This window comes from Ursus americanus, chromosome 1 (assembly GCF_024610735.1).
Source record: "Ursus americanus isolate L20-20 chromosome 1, mUrsAme1.1.p, whole genome shotgun sequence".
NCBI lineage: Eukaryota > Metazoa > Chordata > Mammalia > Carnivora > Ursidae > Ursus > Ursus americanus.
The window spans coordinates 2,959,614-2,979,246 of record NC_142127.1 but is presented as its reverse complement, the minus strand read 5'-3'; the positions used below and the strand labels follow the sequence as shown (position 1 = coordinate 2,979,246).

General features: G+C 38.8%; 1 protein-coding gene across 7 annotated transcripts in view; it reads right to left on the bottom strand.

The window, feature by feature from the left end:
* IWS1 (interacts with SUPT6H, CTD assembly factor 1) overlaps nt 1-19,633 on the bottom strand; it is a 39,588-nt gene extending 19,955 nt beyond the window's left edge. The window contains exons 1-3 of one of the 7 annotated variants that reach the window (XR_006776204.2): nt 18,865-19,267; nt 16,975-17,093; nt 1,045-2,194 (exon numbers count right to left, since the gene is read on the bottom strand). Coding sequence is in view for 6 of the 7 variants with exons in the window: in XM_087870803.1 (XP_087726929.1) it covers nt 1,045-2,194; nt 16,975-17,093; nt 18,865-19,036 (1,441 nt within the window). In the remaining variant the exon portion in view is untranslated. Of the gene's footprint in view, nt 1-1,044; nt 2,195-16,974; nt 17,094-18,864; nt 19,268-19,317 lie in introns of those variants that run through there. The other 6 variants (XM_087870916.1, XM_045777700.1, XM_045777701.1 and 3 more) reach the window with 6 other exon arrangements.

Genomic DNA, 19,633 nt, shown 5'->3' with positions numbered 1-19,633 from the left:
TAAATAACTAACCAGGGGCACCTGGCTGTCAGATCACGTGACTCTTGATCTCCAGGTCGTGAGTTGAAGCCCCACATTGGGTATAGAGAGTACTTAAATAAAAACCTTATTAAAAAAATAATAACTAAAAGGTTCAGAGTCATCTTACAATTATGTTATTGTTTCGGAAAAAATGACTGGAAGATGAAGAACAAAATCATCAATATAAAAATGGACACCAATAGCTACCTTTCCTTTGGGGGAAGAGAGAAAATAAGACCACACTGATGTACAGAATTAGAGTCCCTTCTATTCTGCTGAGTAGTAGCAGAACTGAAAAGGCTTAGTTTGTGGAATCCTATACTCCCCCATCACTGCAGGTCAGTTTGGGATTTCTCATCTCCCTTAGTAAACTGGATGGCACATGCATGATGCTCTTTCTCCTTCTCCTGTAACAACTGTCAGGTTTTAAGGGAATAGGTCTCCCCACCCTAACAAGGAAGTTTCATGAAAAAGTAATCAAGTAAAAATTATTATCCATGAAAACAGGATTCCAGGTAACAAAGATATATGCTACAGAGACATAGAGTCTCTAAATACAGTCCCCCTCACAAACTTCCTTGTATTTAGGTATTCAACCATGTTTCACAAAAGACAGGTACCCAAAAAGATGTGGGAACTCCGTCACTATCTAGATGGAAACTAGTGCACTGACTGTTCACACCTGAAGCTAACTCTGGATACAGCTTGGTTTTCATATAAGCATAGTTCTTTGAAACATTACCCTTCCCCCACAAAATACTAAGTCTTTCATATTCCCATTGAAACTCCCATTAGTTTACTATTTTGAACTAGTCAGATCTTAATACTCCTAGATTAACTCAAAGCAAATTTAATGCTAAGAGTAGCCACTGAAAACCAAGCAAAACTAGTGTCCTAGTAATATTTCAGAAGATCAAGTTGAATGAGAGAATATAGATCTAATTCATAAACACCATGCTTCACAGTTACAAGCTTAGACAATAATTAAAACTATGCATAAAAAGTCCAAAAACAACTCCTTACATGCTTTCTCTTCATCTTCACTATCAGAAAGTACAGCAGCTTTTCGCTTTGCTACTTTCTCCTCCTCCCCCACTTTTTCTTCATCTTCATCACTGTCAATTTTGGGCCTTTTGGGTTCTTCCTCCTCGCTGTCAGAACTCTGGATCCTTTTTCTGTCTACATTGCTATCTGAATGAAAGGAGTCATTGTGCATTTCTGTATCCTCTCCCTTATTCTCCCCATCACTGTCATCATCTGACTCTGGCTTCTGCTTGTGTCTGGAGGCATCTTCAGTTTCAGAATCACTGGCAGGTCCCTTCTGAGGCTCCTCACTCTCAGAGTCACTGACTCGGGGCTTGGGAAGCTCCTCATTTTCTGAATCACTGGCCTGGTTCCTTGGGGGGTCCTCACTTTCCGAATCGCTAATCCGGGGTTTCGGAAGCTCCTCATTTTCTGAGTCACTGGCTTGATGCCTTGGGGGACCCTCACTTTCTGAGTCACTGATACGGGGTTTGGGAAGCTCCTCATTTTCTGAGTCACTGGCTTGGTGCCTTGGCGGGTCCTCACTTTCTGAGTCACTGACACGGGGTTTGGGAAGCTCCTCATTTTCTGAGTCACTGGCCTGAGTCCTCTGAGGCTCTTCACTTTCCGAGTCACTGACCCGAGGCTTAGGAAGCTCCTCACTTTCAGAATCACTAATTCGAGGTTTGGGAAGCTCCTCGTTTTCAGAATCACTGGCTTGGTGCCGTGGAGGTTCCTCACTTTCAGAGTCACTGACTTGAGGCTTTAGCGGATCCTCTGTTTCAGAGTCACTGGCAGGACTTTTGGGGAGCTCTTCCACTTCTGAATCACTGGCAGGATGCTTTCCAACGTCTTCGTTTTCTGAGTCACTTGCATGCCCATTAAGAAGTTCCTCATTTTCAGAGTCACTGACAGGTAACTTCCTGGTCTCCTCACTCTCAGAGTCACTCCCATGTTGATTAGTGTCCTCATTTTCAGAATCACTTGCAGGAGGCTCTGCGTGCTCTTCAGATTCAGAGTCACTGTCCTTTTGCCTTTGAAGCTCCTCACTTTCAGAGTCACTGGCATTAAGATTTGAGGGCTCATCATTCTCAGAATCTGTCACTTGGTGTCTTTTGTTGAGGCCATCCTCTCGATCACTAGGTTCATTCTGAAAAATCAAGGGTGAAAAAATTAGGAAAGTGCAAAAACATGCTTGGTAGTGAAATGTTAAAATTTCTCAACAATTTTTTAAAATGTAGGAATATGCACACTTCAATATAAAATTGTTGTCTATACTTCTATGGAAACACCCCACTTTAAAAAAGATCATCTACCTGTAGAATGGCTAAGATGGTTTAGATTCCAAAATGGGAAAATATAACCAATCTTCACCAAAATCTGTAAAGTATACCCCCAGATTGTTATACAGGAGACTTATATCTTGAAGAGCTAGACTCTAAAACAAAACAAAACAAAAAACCCACTAAAATTCTAACGTTCTCACATAATTCTAGCTCCTAAATATATTTTTCAAAGAAATACAAGCAAACAGATACCCAAGTTCTTTTTAAAAGAAACATTCTTGGGTTTTATAAAGTTCAAATTATTTTAAGGAAAAGAAACTATGAAACTATAAGGCCAAATGATATACAAGACACACTCTCCCAGGCAAATCTAAACAAACAAGGAGAGAGAGAGTTCACACATACTAAATACCTATTAAGAGTCCGATGCCCTGTCAGGCTCTCTCCTGTTAGTTCATTTACTCCTTATAACAGTAATTTTCATGATAAGAAAATTGAAGCTCGGAGCAGTCTCAGTCATACATCTAATACCCTGGGACAAAAGTTTAAGCTTTAGGGAAACTACAGCTGACCCTTTAACAACATGAAGGGGGGGATCTTTAGGGGCACTGACCACCCCCACACACAGTTGAAAATTATGTATAACTACTGACTTCCCCAAAACTTAACTACTAATTAGCCTCCTGTTGACTGGAGGCCTTACCAATAACATAAAATGTCAATTAACACATATCTTGTATGTTATATATATTATATACTATATTCTTACAATAAAGTAAGCTAGAGAAAAGTGCTATTAAGAAAGTAGGGGTGCCTGGGTGGCACGGCGGTTAAGCGTCTGCCTTCGGCTCAGGGCATGATCCCGGTGTTATGGGATCGAGCCCCACATCAGGCTCCTCTGCTATGAGCCTGCTTCTTCCTCTGCCACTCCCCCTGCTTGTGTTCCCTCTCTCTCTGGCTGTCTCTATCTCTGTCGAATAAATAAATAAAATCTTTAAAAAAAAAAAAAAAGAAAGTCATAAGGAAGAGAAAATACATTTACAGTACTGTATTGTATTTATTGAAAAAAATCCACATATAAGTAGGCCTGCGCAGTTCAAACCCATACTGTTCAAGGGCGACTATAATTTAAAGTGAGGAATAATTAACTCAACAAGCTATGTGCAAGTGCTGGGAGTCAAGGCTGAACATGTCTCAATGTCTGATCCTAAGAAGTTGCTTTCTAATGAGCCAGCCGAACATACCATAACAACATAAACTAATATGCACTACCATGAAGGGATGCACGTTATTTTGAAAGCCTACAGGAAGTGATCTATATGAGACTGAACTATAAAAGGTGTGCAGACAACAGGTATTTGCAACCAGTTTGTGATAACAGAGTTTAAAAAATATTAACAAGATTACTGAGGAGGGAAGGTGGGACATACAGGCACCAGCAGAGGAACTAAAGCAGGAGGCAAAAGGGAAAATCGTAACTAGCTTTTGGAATGCTTTCCATGACATACCCATAACATAATTCTAACAGCATGTTCGTGTGTAGCTCAATTTATTTTCACTGCAAACAACAGAAGCCATCTCTGGCTATCTTCAGAAAAAAGAACACTATTCCCAGAATCAAAGTGGAATGAATGACTGAAAACTCAGAAAAGGTAGGAACCAAGGCAGCTCCGAGAGTTTAGAAAAGGGAACTCAAGGCCCTTTCTACTAGAGCACTATCAATAGCATGACTCACTCTAACCATGCTAAATTTCTGTGTCTGGGATCTAAATTCTAAACTCCCGGGACAGATGATCTAATTGGCCACAGCACTGGGAGCCACTGCCAGAGAGGAAGAGATATCATGAACAAGACAGTCATCCCAAAACTTATCTGATACACTCTACCCTGAATTTCCAGACACATGGTGTATACATTCTAAAACAAGCAACCATCCGGCGCCTGGGCTCAGTAGGTTAAGCGTCTGCCTTTGGTTCAGGTCATGATCCCAGAGTCCTGGGATCAAGTCCCTTGTAGGGCTCCCTGCTCAGCAGGGAGTCTGCTTCTCCCTTTCCCTTTGTCCCCCACCCCCACTCCTGCCCTCGCTTTCAAATAAATAAATAAACAAACAAATAAATAAATAAATCTTTAAAAATAAATAAGTAAATAATACAAGCAACCATGACAAAGACACTACCTTTGGACAGGATCTTGAAACTTAGAAATTCTCATCAATTTTTGAGGAGTTTCATAAAAACTGGGTATCTATTCACTATGTTTGATATGGTGAAGACAAAAAGGTGAGAAATCACTGCAGTAAGAAAGTGCTAGTTGATAGACTCAAGTTGGAGAATGCATTTAGGCAGTGACATCACAGGATTTAGGAAAAGTATATTAGAAATCATACAGTTACACTTAAAAGTTACCAAAACAATATTCAAAATTTTTAGGCTGGTTTCAACAATTAGTTTAAATTGCAAACTTAAAAAATCCAAAATACAGTTTTTAAAAAAGCCACATATGCGTTAAGAAATCAATTGTAGAAACTGCCATTTAAATAAGAATTTTAAAAATCCCCTAATTGTTACCTGTCAGAGGAATTGACCACTCTGAGGTTTCTTAGAATTTTTTAAAATGTCTATAATGCCTCATGCCTCCCTCTTATAATCATTCACATTGTAGATACGAATAAATACTGGTTAGCCATAATGAATGATCTGGTTGTTTGGCTCAGCATACAAACAGAAACCACACTCCATATGGACCAGGGCCACAATACATGTGCACAGAGATGGTTAACATTTAAAAATTATAAAGTAAATAATAAAACTGACATAAAGCAAATATAAATTTGTAAATTTCACAGTGTATCAATGTCAAATAGAAATCCTTATAAAGAACCAAACTCAGGATACTTGTTTCTTCCTTATCTATTAGAAGAGTCAGAACTGTTGAACTTGCATACTAACCTACCATTATAAATTGGTAAAATATTCAATACCAAGTCACACAGTTAAATGCCATAAAGAAATTTCTACAGATTTTCAAAAACATATTTCACTGGACCTTAGTTCCAGGCTAGCATATGAAAGAATCTAAGAAATTCAGCAAAAGAATTACACAATGCTATTATACACAACACTGTTTATCCAGTGTAGCTCCTGGAGTGGCCTTAGAGAAACTCCAATTTTGCACAAGCATACACATAATAAAATGAAGCTATATAATATAAGCATCCTTTGTCAAAAGCTGGTTCACCTTAGAATCAGATAGTCAAAAACAAAAGCACTCCTGATGACTAGTAGAAAAAGCAAACTGCAACCAGTTTGCTTTAAGAGTTCATAATGATGAAGCAAACTCCTACTCCTGCCTATTACCTCTCGAGACACATTTCTTTTTTTTTTTTTTAAGATTTTATTTATTTATGTGACAGAGAGACAGCCAGTGAGAGAAGGAACACAGCAGGGGAGTGGGAGAGGAACAAGCAGGCTCCCAGTGGAGGAGCCCAATGTGGGACTCGATCCCCGAACACCGGGATCACACCCTGAGCCGAAGGCAGACGCTTAACGACTGCGCTACCCAGGCACCCTCGAGACACATTTCTGCCCTATCTCCAATATCAACCCTGTACACTGCACCAGCAGTTCCCAACCTTCCCAAATGATTCTATGTGCGTCAGAATTGGTGAAAAAGCTCCAGGTAGTAATACAGCAAGTCTGAAGAAGAGGTCACAGAATCTGCATTTTGACATCTAATCCAAGTGATTCTAACCACACATTAAAATTCTACTGCAGACACATGAACCTACTACACTTCATTACCTCCATGCCTTTACAACTGCTGTTCCTTGCCTCCAATAGCTTTCCCCACTTTCCTTTTCATACCTCAAAAGTGGGCAAAAATAGCCTCTTCCATTTCCCTCTCTGGATAGAACGGATTGTGTGCATGTTAATGGTTAACAACACAGACTCTAGAATTGGAAAGATCCGGGGTCCAAACCCTAGCTCAGCCACGTTCCATTCTGTCATCTAGGAAAATTTTCTTAACTTCTCTAAGCCTCAGTGTTCTCAGTCTCATGGGAGTTAGGGATAGTACCAATACCTTAGAGGGATGTTTTGAGGAACAAATGTATGAGAAGTAGTTAGCACAGTGCCTGTGCCTTTTAGCACAGTGCCACTCAATAAATGCTATTAGCCATTCATAACAAAGTATCTTATTATTAATTACAAAACATTCACCCTTCAAGACTCAGCTCAAACACATCATCTGAAAAGGCTAAGCTGCTTATTCACCATTCCTTCCTTCTTAACCCCACAGCATCTTGTACCTCTACTTCACTGAAAGGTGGTTCACAAAATTATCTTTATAATACACTGACCCTTAAGATCAGAGACGATTTTTTTAAAAATGTATCTTTTACCTTTAGTATACAAAAGATACTTAAATTCACCAAAATGAAACAGAACCCCATAAGACAATGCTTAACAGAAAAGAACCAATAGAAAAAATATTTTTCTCCTCAATTTGGTAGACTCAATGACAAAGCCTGAAACCTAACACAAAGAAAAGAAAGTGTAGATGGAACCAAAGGAACTGGTAAGAAATAGGATAAACAAGGTCAGCAGTGCCAAAAAGAATATTCTAGAGGCTCTGATGTACTCTCCATAGGAATGCTTTCCTCATATTAGGACAACCTCTTTGTGGAAAGATCCAAACAAGAGCAGACTGCCATCTTTACACAATTCAAAATGAGGTTAGGCTAACGGGACTGTCCCCAACTTCAACAGTAGATGGATGTGGGCCCACCATGCTTTGCCTACAGTTAGAAAACAATGAGAAGCCAGGCTCCATTTCCAAACAACCTTTACGTCGATAGTCCCACATACTATTTTTTGTGAGACCCTCTTCTACCTTCTACGCAGATGAAATCTACAGGCTTCTGGATTTTAAAATACACATTTCCTTCAATACATTTTCCATGGAACAAAACCCAGCTGACCATAAACCACAAAGCTAATTTCATGCTGTCCAAGAAAATATTCAAGTAAAACAACAAAAATCAGAACTGGCACCTAGTTATAACCAGGTCATATTTGTATTCATATTGCTTTATTAAAAATGTGTGGTTTTGGTGACAACTATCGAAAAAGATTTTTTAAAAAGCTTTCCCCTTTTCACTATCTGCCTGACCACAAAAGATATATGACGATTCTAAGTTTCTAACATGTTCTACAAAGAACAAATACATTTGATGAAAAAAATCCCACTGATGTTTATATCCCTTTTAGGAACCTAGTCAAAAAGATGTTAGTAAGTCATAGTTGAATTCTATCAAACATTTAAAGAAGAATTAATACCAATCCTTCTCAAACTCTTCTAAAAACTAGAAGAGGAGGCTGAGGGAACACTTCCAAACTCATTTTATGATGCCATCATTACCCTGATAACAAAACCAGACAAAGATACTACAAGAAAATTATTGGCCAGTATCTCTGATGAACACAGATGCAAAAATCCTCAACAAAACATTAGTAAACCAAATTCAACAGTACACCATGACTAAATGGTATTTATTCCAGTAATCCAAGGATAGCTCAACAAATCAATCAACACATTACACCACATCAACAAAATGAAGGCTAAAAATCATATGATCATCTCAATAGATGCAGAAAAAGCATTTGACACAATCCAACATTCATTTATGATTAAAAAAAAAAAACCCTCAACAAACTGGTAAAGACGGAAAATATCTCAACATAATAAAGGCCATATATGACAAACCCACAGATGACATCATAGTCAATGGGGAGGACTGAAAGCTTTTCCTCTAGGATCAAGAATAAGACAAGGATGCCCATTCTCAACACTTTTATTCAACATAGTGGTGGCAGTCCTAGCCACAGCAATTAGGCAAGAAAAAGAAATAAAAGGCATCCAAATCAGAGAGGAAGAAGTAAAATTGTCATTATTTGCAGATATCATGTCATATACAGAAGAACACCAAAAACTATTAGAACTAATCAATGAATTCAATAGTTTCAGAATACAAAATCATTATACAAAAATCGGTCGTGTTTTTATACAGTAACAACAAAACCTCAAAAAAAGAAAACAATCTCGTTAAAAAAAAAAAACAATCTCACTAATAATACATCAAGAATAAAATACGTAGGAATAAACTTAACCAAAGAAGTGAAAGAGAACTAGTCCAAGATGGCAGAAGAGTAGACCTTAGTTTCATCTGGTCCCAGGAATTCAGCTAGATAGCTATCAAATCAGTCTGAACACCTGTGAACTCAAACGGAGATCTAAGAAAAGAACAGCTGCAACTCTACAAATTGAAAAGTGACCACTTTCTGCAAGGTAGGAGGTGCGGAAAAGTGAATTCTAGGCGATATATGGGAAGGTAAACTGGTGGGAGCCTCTGCAAGCTGGCTACTGGAAACTGATATAGCAGCGGAGTGCAAAATCAGAACTTTTATAAGTCTGCTTTGGTGAGGGACTTCCCTGCCTGAAAGGCGCTCAGGCGGTGAAGGGGTTTGGAATCCTAGGTGGAACAGTGTGGTCTCAGAATCCCTGGGGTCACAGGAAGACCAAGGGTGCCTGAGTGCAGTAAAGTTCCCAGGTATCGGAACGGGGAAGCCAGCTGTAATCAGTGAGCCCAGGAGTGGACTCTCAGCTCAGGGTTGCCATAAATCACGAACGTAGGCATGGTCAGGCAACTGCTCTCCGAGCAGGGGCCCAGCAAGTGGCAGAACCCCTGAGACCCCCCTTCCTCCCTCAGGAGGAGTGGCTCGTGTCTATGCTATAGGAGTCTGCAGGGTTTGGAGATTCCATACGGGGTTGCGTGCCTGAGACAGTAACAGTTATAGGCTAGGTGAGCAAGGAGTACAAAAGGAAACCAGGGAGACAGGAGTGATTGACTGTTTTTTCCTGAGTGGGCACTGAGAAGTGGTATTCGAGCTTTTGGAGCTGGAGATTGGGAGACTGCCATTTTCATTCTCATCCTCTAAAGCAGCACAGAAAGCCTTCAGGGAACAAAAGCCACATACAGCAATCCAGAGCTGCTTACTTAGCCTGGTCCCCTGGCAAGGACAGTGCAATTTGGCCCCGGGGAAAGACACTTGAGAACCAACACAACAGGCCCCTCCCCCAGAAGATCAGCAAGAACATCTGGCTAAGACCAAGTTTACTGATCACAGAGAACTGCAAAACTCCAGCACTAGCAAAAAATACTATATAGAATTCGTTTTTTCATGATTCTTCAGCCTTTCAATTGTTTTTCTTTCCTTTTTCAGCCAATTTCTTATTTTATCAACTCTTTTTAAAAATATTTTTTAATTTTCATTTTTACAGATACATTCTATCCTTTCATTGTATTTAGTATTGTTTTTGTACATATAAAAGTTTTTCTTTCTTTACAATTTTGGGATGTAGTTTCTTCTAACAGACCAAAATACAGCCAGAATCTAGTGTACTGTTCTGTTCTCTCACTTGTTTACATTCCTTCTGTTTTTCTTTTTTATCTTTTAATTTTTATTTTTACAGTTACATTCTATCTTTTCATTATATTTAATTTTTGTACATATATAAGTTTTTCTCTCTTTACAATTTTGGGATCTAGTTTTCTAACAGACCAAAATACACACAGGATCCAGTGTACTGCTCTATTCTGTTCACTTGTCTGATTATATTCTCTCTTTTAATTAATTATTTATTTATTTATTTTCCAGTTTTAGGTCTCTTCTGATTTGTTTAGGGTATTTTTCTCTGGGGTCATTGTTGCCATTTTAGGATTTTGTTCTCTTGTTCATCTAATATTCACTGGACAGAATGACAAGACAGAAAAACTCACCTCAAAAAAGAGAATAGGCAGTACTGACTGCCAGGGACCTAGTCAGTCTAGATATAAGTAAGATGTCAGAACTAGAGTTCAGAATAATGATAACAAAGATACTAGCTGGGCTTGAAAAAAATCATAGAAGACACTAGAGAATCCCTTTCTGGAGAAATAAAAGAACTAAAATCTAATCAAGTCGAAATAAAAAAGGCTATTCATGAGATGTAATAAAAAATGGAGGTTCTCACTACTAAGATAAATGAGGCAGAAGACAGAACTCGTGATACAGAAGACGGAGAATAAAGACGGAGAATAAATGATGGAGAATAAAGAAGCTGAGAAAAAGAGATAAACTACTGGGTCATGAGGTAAGAATTCAAAGGGTAAGTGATGCCATAAAGCAAAACAACATTAGAATAATTGGGATCCCAGAAGAAGAGGAAAGAGAGAGAGGGGCAGAAGATATATTGGCACAAATTATAGGAGAGAACTTCCTTAATTTGGGGAAGGAAACAGGCATTCAAGTCCAGGAGGCACAGAGAACCCCCCTCAAAATCAGTAAAAATCGGTCAATACCGGTATAGTGAAACTTGCAAATCTCAGAAACAAAGAAAATCCTGAAAGCAGCTCGGGACAAGAGGTCCATAACCTACAAGGGTAGAAACATTACACTGGCAGCAGACCTATACCAGAGACTTAGCAGGCCAGAAAGGATTGGCATGATATATTCAGGATGCAAAATGAGAAAAACATGCAGCCAAGAATACTTTATTCATCAAGGATGTTATTCAAAATAGGAGAGATAAAAAGCTTCCAGGACAAACAGAAACTAAAAAAATTTATGATCACTACACCAGCACTGCAAGTAATATTAAAAGGGATCCTTTACGGGAAGAGAGAGCCCAAAAGTAACATAGACCAGAAAGGAACAGAGACAATATACAGAAACAGTGACTTTACAGGTAATACAATGGCACTAAATTCATATCTTTCAATAGTTCCTCTGAATGTAAATGGGCTAAATGCCCCATTCAAAAGACACAGGGTACCAGATTCGATAAAAAAGCAAGACCCATCTATATGCTGTCTGCAAGAGACTCATTTTATACCCAAAGACACCTCCAGATTTAAAGTGAGGGGGTGGAAAACCATTTATCATGCTAATGGACATCAAAAGAAAGCTGGTGTGGCAATCCTTATATCAGACAAATTAGATTTTAAACCAAAGACTGTAATAAGAGATAAAACTATAGAAAACACACATTAAAATGGCAGACTGAAACTCTATCAGAAACATTTAGATTGTGAATGGATTAAACAAGTCAATCAAGAGACAGAAACCAGAGGGGCACCTGGGTGGCTTGGTCGGTTAAATGTCCAACTCTTGATTTCAGCTCAGGTCATGACCTCAAGGTTGTGAGATCAAGCGCTGCATCGGGCTCTACACTGCGCATCAAGCCTGCTTAAGAGTCTCTCTCCCCCTCTCCCTCTGCCCCTACCCACCCAAAAAGAGACAGAAACCAGGGGCGCCTGGGTGGCACAGCGGTTGAGCGTCTGCCTTTGGCTCAGGGCGTGATCCCGGCGTTGTGGGATCGAGCCCCACGTCGGGCTCCTCCGCTGTGAGCCTGCTTCTTCCTCTCCCACTCCCCCTGCTTGTGTTCCCTCTCTCGCTGGCTGTCTCTATCTCTGTCAAATAAATAAATAAATTCTTTAAAAAAAAAAAAAAGAGACAAAAACCAGATTAAAAAAAAAATACATATCCAACTGTATGTTGACTGCAGGAGACACATTGTGGATTCAAAGACAGGTGATACATTCTTCTCAAGTGTACATGAAACATTCTCCAGGACAGACCATATACTAGGCCATAAAACAAACCTCAATAAATTCAAAAGAATAGATATTACACAAAGCATGCTCTCAGACCATAATGAAATTAATTATAATAGGAAAAACGGTAATAATCTGAATATGAAATTAATAAGACAATTCCACTCACTAAGCATCAAAGAGAAAAACAGGAATAAATTTTAAAAAGAAATGCAGCATTTGTACACTGAAAATTACAATGCATTGTTGAAAGAAACTGAAGACCTAAATAAATGAATAAATACTCTATATTCATGGATCAGTAGCTTCACATTGTCAAGATAACGACACTACCCAAACTCATCTACAGATTCACTGCAATCCCTACTAGGACCCCGGCTAACTTCCTTGCAGAAATGGACAAGCTGATTCTAAAATACACATGTAATTGCAAGGGACCCAGAAGAGGTAAAACAATTTGGAAAAAAACAAAGTAGCACTAACACTGCTTGATATCAAAACTTACTCAAGGTACTATGGCACTAGTGTAAGGACAGACACAAATATGAATCAATTAGAACTGAAGATACAGAAATAAACAGCTACATCTACAGCCAACTGATTTTTTACAAGGAGCCAAGACCATTCAATGAAGAAAGAACAATCCCTTCAACAAATGGCGCTGAGACAACTAGATATCCACAAACAAAAGAATGGAACTGGACCCTTACCTCAGGGTATACACAAAAATTAACCCAAAATGAACCAAAGATCTAAATATAAGAGCTAACATTAGAAAACTCTTAAAATAAAACACAGAGGTGAATCTTCCTGACCTTGGATTTGGCAAAGAATTCTTAGACACGCCACTAAAAGTATAAGCAACAAAAGAAAAAAAAAAACAGGTAAATTGAACTTCATTAAAATTAGAAACTGTTCTGTGTCAAAAAGTCACTAAAGTGAAAAGATAACTCATGTAATAGGAGAAAATACTTACAAACCAGTCATCTAATAAGGGACCTGTATCCATACTATTTAAAGAACTCTTAGAACTCAATAATAAGACAAATTGCCCGGTTAAAAAACGAACAAAGGATCTGAATGGACATTTCTCCCAAGAAGTTACACAAATGGCCAATACTGACATAAGTATAAGGAACATCATTACTCACCAGGGAAATGCAAATCAAAACCATTAACGAGATACTACTGCATACCCACTAAGATGTCTATGATCAAAGAATCAGGTAATAACAAGAGTTGGCAAGGATATAGAGAAATCAGAACCTTCATACACTACTAGCGGGAATGTAAAATGGTGCAGCCACTCAGGTGCAGCCTGAGAGTTCCTCAAACAATTAAGAATAAAGTTACCATATGACCCAGTAATTCCACTCCTAGGCATATACCCAAGAGAAATAACATGTCCACACAAAAACTTCTATGTAAATGTTTATAGAAGCATTTCTTCTAACAGTCAAAAGGTAAAAACTTAAATGTCCATCAACTGACAAATGGATAAACAAATGTGGTTTATCCATACAATGGAATATAACCACAAAAAGAAATAAGTACTAATACATGCTACAACATATATGGGTATGGTGTATACATATATCCAACATACATGGTTTACAATGAATAAACCTTGAAAACATTAAGTGAAAGAACCAATCACAAAAGACCACATATTATGTAATTCCATTTATATGGAATGTCCAGAAGGATGGGAAGGGGGGAGGAGTGTGAGTAATAAGCTGGTAAGAACTAGAGGGTTTCTTTTTGAAGTGACAAAAATGTTCTAAAATTGTGGTGACGGTTGCACTACTGTGAATATACTAAAGACGACTGAACTGCACATTTTAAATGGGTGAACTGTAGGGTATGTAAATTTATCTTAATAAAGCGGTTTTTAAAAAAAGACAAGTGGTAATTTTCAAGATCAGATGATGTACCAAAGTCCATAATGAACAAAATATCAAGATTTTAAAAATACGGTAAGTATTACTGATTTTTCCATTTGTCTCAGGCTCCAATATGGACCAGCAAAGCACTGTTACTTGATTCTCAGTATTTTATATTTTAGGTCAATTTTAATTTTAAAAATATTATCTTTAGTTTTCTTGAAACTTTCCTTAGAGATCTAAACAAATACACAGAGTGAATACTGTAAGTGAAATGAATTTTTTCAGAAACCAGCCTAAACTCTAAAATGTAAATGGGAAAAGCCTTTTTGCATTATTGGAGAACCATGTTTTGAGTACCATCTTGCGGTAGGCAAAATAATGCCTCTCCAAAAGATGTCCACATTCTAATCTCCAGAACTTGTACGTGTTAACTTTACATACAAAAGGGGCTGTGCAGATGTAATTAAGGAACCTGAGATAAGGAGATTATCCTGTTATCCTGGATTAGCTGAGTAGGCCCAATATAACTACAGGGGTCCTTATAAGGAAGAGGAGGGAGGGGTCAGAGTAAGAGATGGAGCCGTGACTGCAGAAGTCAGACTAGAAGATGCTATGGTGCTGGCTTTGATAATGAAGGAACCCCAAGCCAAGGAATGCAACTGACCTACAGAGCTGGAAAACGCCAAGAAAATGGATTCTCCCTTAGAGAAGAAACAAGGCCCTCGTAATACCTTGATTTTAATCCAGTAACCCCTTGAGACCCATTTTAGAAGATCTCCAGAATTATAAGATACTAAATCTCTTTTAAGCCACCAGATTTGTGTCAAGTTGTTATGGCAGCCAACAGGAAACTAACAGACATTTTTTAGGTTTTGGGCCTGTCATCTGCACTGTTCAATTTAATACAACGGTACTCTTTTAACATCCGTTACCTTCTAGAAAATATTTTTCATAGAAAACAATCCAAAATTTCTCTTGAGAAGCCATTTTAAATAGCCAAAAGAGCATTAATGCAAAATTCAACACCTGATAAGGATAAAACTGGCAAATTCAAACTACAGCCTAGTAGTTTAAAAAATTAGGATAATCCTCCTGGAAGGGATTATCTATGGAAAGGACAAAAATATGTTCACAGCAGACTTCATTTTTAATACCTAAACACTCCAAAGGTCAACGATCAGGGAAGTGTTGAACAATTAATGGTGCATCCATTTTATGAAAATTATGAGAGCCTTAAAATCATGCTCTGTGAAAATCTTTTAATGACACAGGGAAATTCTTAGGTACAACCTTAAGTGAACAGATATAAAATATTATACAGATACAAAATATATACAGTAAAATCTCAAGTAACTTAAAATGTACACACAAATTATATATATGAGAAAATAAAAGTGCAGGACAAATAATACAAAAAGTTGACAGTCATTCTGTGGTAACAGTATGCTGACTTTAATTTTCTTTAAGTTTTTAATACAGTTTCCAAATTTTCAGCATGCACATTACTTAGAATCCACCTCATTACAAAAAAGCAGTTGAAGATGGTTAAAGGTAAGCCCACATTACACTTACAACTGAATCATGAAGCCGAGCCAATCATCTCATGCTATTTTCCAAAGTGGAAACTTCAATAAAGCCCTACACACTAATAAACTGTAATAATGTTTACATTATCAAGTAATTTCTACCTATCAATACATTATTAGAATTTAGTCTAAATACTTAAGAGCATATAAAAAATTGAGTAACATCAAAATAACTAAAAGATAAGCCTTTCTCCCAGTCTACTTAGCCTCCAATCTCATGTGCCCCCTACTTACTCCCCTCTTGACACACTGGGTCCTTGGTGTTCCTTGAACACATCAAGCACACTCACACCTTAGGGTCTTTGCCTGGAATTAATGTGAGAGTGCGTGTGTGTGTGTGTGTGTGTGTGTGTGTTCCTCTACAAAGCCACATGGCTATTCCTTTACCTCCCTTCACGCCTTGATATAAAGTCACTTTCTTAATAAGGCCTATGTGTACATCCCTATTTAACAACAGAACCTGCCCTCTATTCTGGCACCCTTCATCCTTTTCTAACTTTCTTCTTTCTCCACAGCACTTATCATCTCCTAACAAACTACACAATTTTTTAAAAAATACTGTTTAATGTCTTTCTCCCTTACGAAAAACAAATCCAAGAAGAGAAGCATTTTGGTGATGGTGGGATCTCATCTAGTCCTGGATAGCTCAAAAGAATCTTACACATAGCAGATGCTCAATGAATATTTGTTAGATGTCTAAGTACACTCATGACATGTCAAAGGACAGAATCAGTAATAAAATCTCTAATAATTGTATCTCCTACTTAAAACTGGACAATTTCCTGTTCTGTGTAATCAAACAAAATGTATGAAACATGAACTTTTAAAAGAAAATCTCATCATCTTTATCATTCCTATGGGTTTCAGTTTGTTTACCAAAAACATGTAACTGAATTCTTGAAAAATGTCCCAATTTTATTAACACTGTGTAGTACAGACTGTGTAACCAGGGAAGGAAATTAAATAGTTTTTAAAACATTTATTAGGCCAAATATGTTGAAGTGCTGTACACAAGATCCAACACTACTCTATTATTCATCAAAAACAGCTTTTTAAATTCTATTTGCTGTCATTACCTATATTATATACACTGGAACAGTTCATACTGAGAAAGCCAAATCCTGGTAAGAATTCTGATAGGTGATAATTCCCATAACTTTCTATCCCAACTGATATTTCTTCATCTTGCAAATGTTCATTGCTCCTATCAGACATCATTTTGGGAATGGGGAGGCCTATTCAAATATCAAAGGGCCTGGCCCACTTTCTGAATCAATATGCACATTTGAAAACTGCCTTCTATCTGAAGAGGGACCCAAGCAGAAATTCTTTCTCTGTGATTTCCTAAGAAAGCAGACTATCCCTGTTTATTTTTAAAGCAGTTCTCTATTAATTTAAAATCCTTTACTCCCAGGGTTTGAAGCCTACACATGTGACAGGATCTCCACAACTCCTAGATAAAAACATGTCTCACAGAACGCAAGGGAAAAGCCTCCCCAAAGATGTTGTTTAGCCAATACCTCTGAGTGACGTTCTACACTTCCAGTGTCTGATCCAGAGTGCTGCTCATTTACATCATCCTCAACGTCTGACCCTGAATCCCGTTCATCCTGCACTGGGGTAGCGCCACCATCATCTGCTTAAAAATAAAACAAAAACCCACTTAAGGTGTAAGATGGATGACATCTACAACCGAAATGAACACAATGAATCAAGAATATTGTAAGAGCAAAGGTTACCACTGATGAAGCATGACTAATGAAGCTAATGTGAATAAGACAACAGTATAACGCTTATATATAAATACCAACAATCAGAACACGTATCGTGACATATGTGGCAGCAAAAAATACGTCCTAAAAGAAATGTGAAGCTTAAGAAACTTCACTAAGGACCAAGTCAACAACCCCTAAATAATAGTGTGCTCTTTAACTGTTTCGACTTTATGTTAAAACCTGAGTCTATTCTCTCCACAGCACTTACTTACCACCTTCTAATGTACTACATGACTTACCAAGTTATTTTGTTTAATGTGGGTCTTTCCTCACTTAAATGAAAGGACCAAAAGAGCAAGGATTTTGGTTCACTGCTGATTCCCTAGAGCCCAGAACACTGCCTGGTATAGTACAGTAAATATTTGCTTATGAATGAAGAGCAAAAGGAACTCCAGTACAGAAATAGGATAAACTCCTTAAAGTAAAACATATACTGTACTCTTACAAAATGGTAAAAATGAATTGCTACCTACCTTTAACGAATACTTTAAAAACATAGTAAAATTGTATTGTGAGAGAGATTTAGGGCTGTTGGAGTATATGAGAAGACTTGGTTAGAAGTTTAATAAAAATAAAATTTTAAAAATGAAGCAGTCGACCATGGGGAAACCAAAAAGCTGTGTAAGAATGAAATCACTATCATACTAACGAGCTACTCTACTTAGCTAAGAAGTAAAGAATATTTATACAAATTACAAATAATTTTGAAATGTAACGAATAATTATGCTGCAACAGTGAGAGTATGGAGGCTAAAATCCTGTTCCTAGCACAAAAGGGAATCATTATGGAATGTCTAAAAATGATGCAACAAGAAAGAGCATAAATTCAGAATATGAAGGTAAATATCAAAAAATGGCTATAAGGGGCGCCTGGGTGGCACAGCGGTTAAGCGTCTGCCTTCGGCTCAGGGCGTGATCCCGGGGTTCTGGGATCGAGCCCCACATCAGGCTCCTCCGCTATGAGCCTGCTTCTTCCTCTCCCACTCCCCCTGCTTGTGTTCCCTCTCTCGCTGGCTGTCTCTATCTCTGTCGAATAAATAAAAATAAAATCTTTAAAAAAAAATGGCTATAAGAATGAAAGGTCAGGGAACTGTTATTTTTTCAAGTCTTCCAGTACTTAACCCACTGACATGTATTACATATAATTACTTATTTGAAAATTAATTTAATAATTTAGAAAGAACTGAAAACTATTTTGAAAATATCAGGCAAACATTGTAGGCAAAACAGCCGTGCATGCCTGGAAACGCGTTTTGTAATCATCACTATTCGCTATCATATAGCGAATCGAAATGAACTCAAAACAGAAATGAAATTAACATTCAAACATTTGGGCACTCCTGACAGAATACTTCATGGAACCAGGACACAAAGTGAAAAGAAACGTAAAGTTCTTCCCCACTAGGTCATGCCTTATTCGTCCTTTTATCTCCGGTGCCTAGTACAGTGTTAGCAAAGGGGGTGCCCAGTGTTTACTGAATAAACAGGAAACAAAGAAGATCAAACTTCAGTGAGGAGAAAGAGGAAATGTCTCAAGGTGAAGGAAAGGCACAAAATCACCAGTAAGTGCCAGAGGTACACGCCTTACCCTAAAATATTTATACAACTCAAAAAAGGGTCCTACGTTTTCTTTACCTGGAAACCACTGTTGAGGCGAGATTAAACCAGCCCTAACTCTGTGTGAAAAGTCTAGGAAAGATCCCGCACCCCCTACTGAACCGCTCCCTTGAATTCTCGCAAAACACTCGCAACGCCAGAAAATAAAAAAATCCGTAACAGGAGAGACCTTCCCTAGGACTTTGCACATAGAAGCGCTTAATATATGAAGTGGCTTCGCAGTTTCAGCGAAAAACTTCGCCGATTCAGAAGACGGCTCTCCGTCTAGAATCCCTTCTCCAGGGTTCTAACTTCGGGGCAGCAGCGGGTCGGCGGGCTCTTCGCGCTGCGCTTCACAGTCCACGGCGGGCCCAGTCGGGGGAAGGAACGTCTCCGGGGCCTCCCTCCCCTAGCCCGCGAGGGTGAGAGAGGCCAAGCCTCGCAGAAAACTGCTCCGCCCCCCAAGCCCTGTCCCCCAGGTCCCTGCCCCACCTGACTGGTCGCCGCTGTAATATTCCGAATCCATGGCAGGCGGGCTCTCGGCGGGGAGTGTCCGCGCCCCGCGCCGCCCCCGTCACCTCCTTCCTGGCGATGTACCCCCGATGGCGCGGCCCGATGCTCAGAGACTCCCGCTCGACTAGAGTGTTTCGAGAGTGCGGAGAGTAAGCTGCGGCAGGCGCAAACACTTCGACCTAAAAAGCCCTGGCACAAGAGGCCGTACCCGGCAGGCGGGCAGGCGTGGGGCTTCGCGCTCTACTTCCCAGAAGCACCTCTGGGGCCAAAATGGCGTCTGCCCACGACCCTCAAA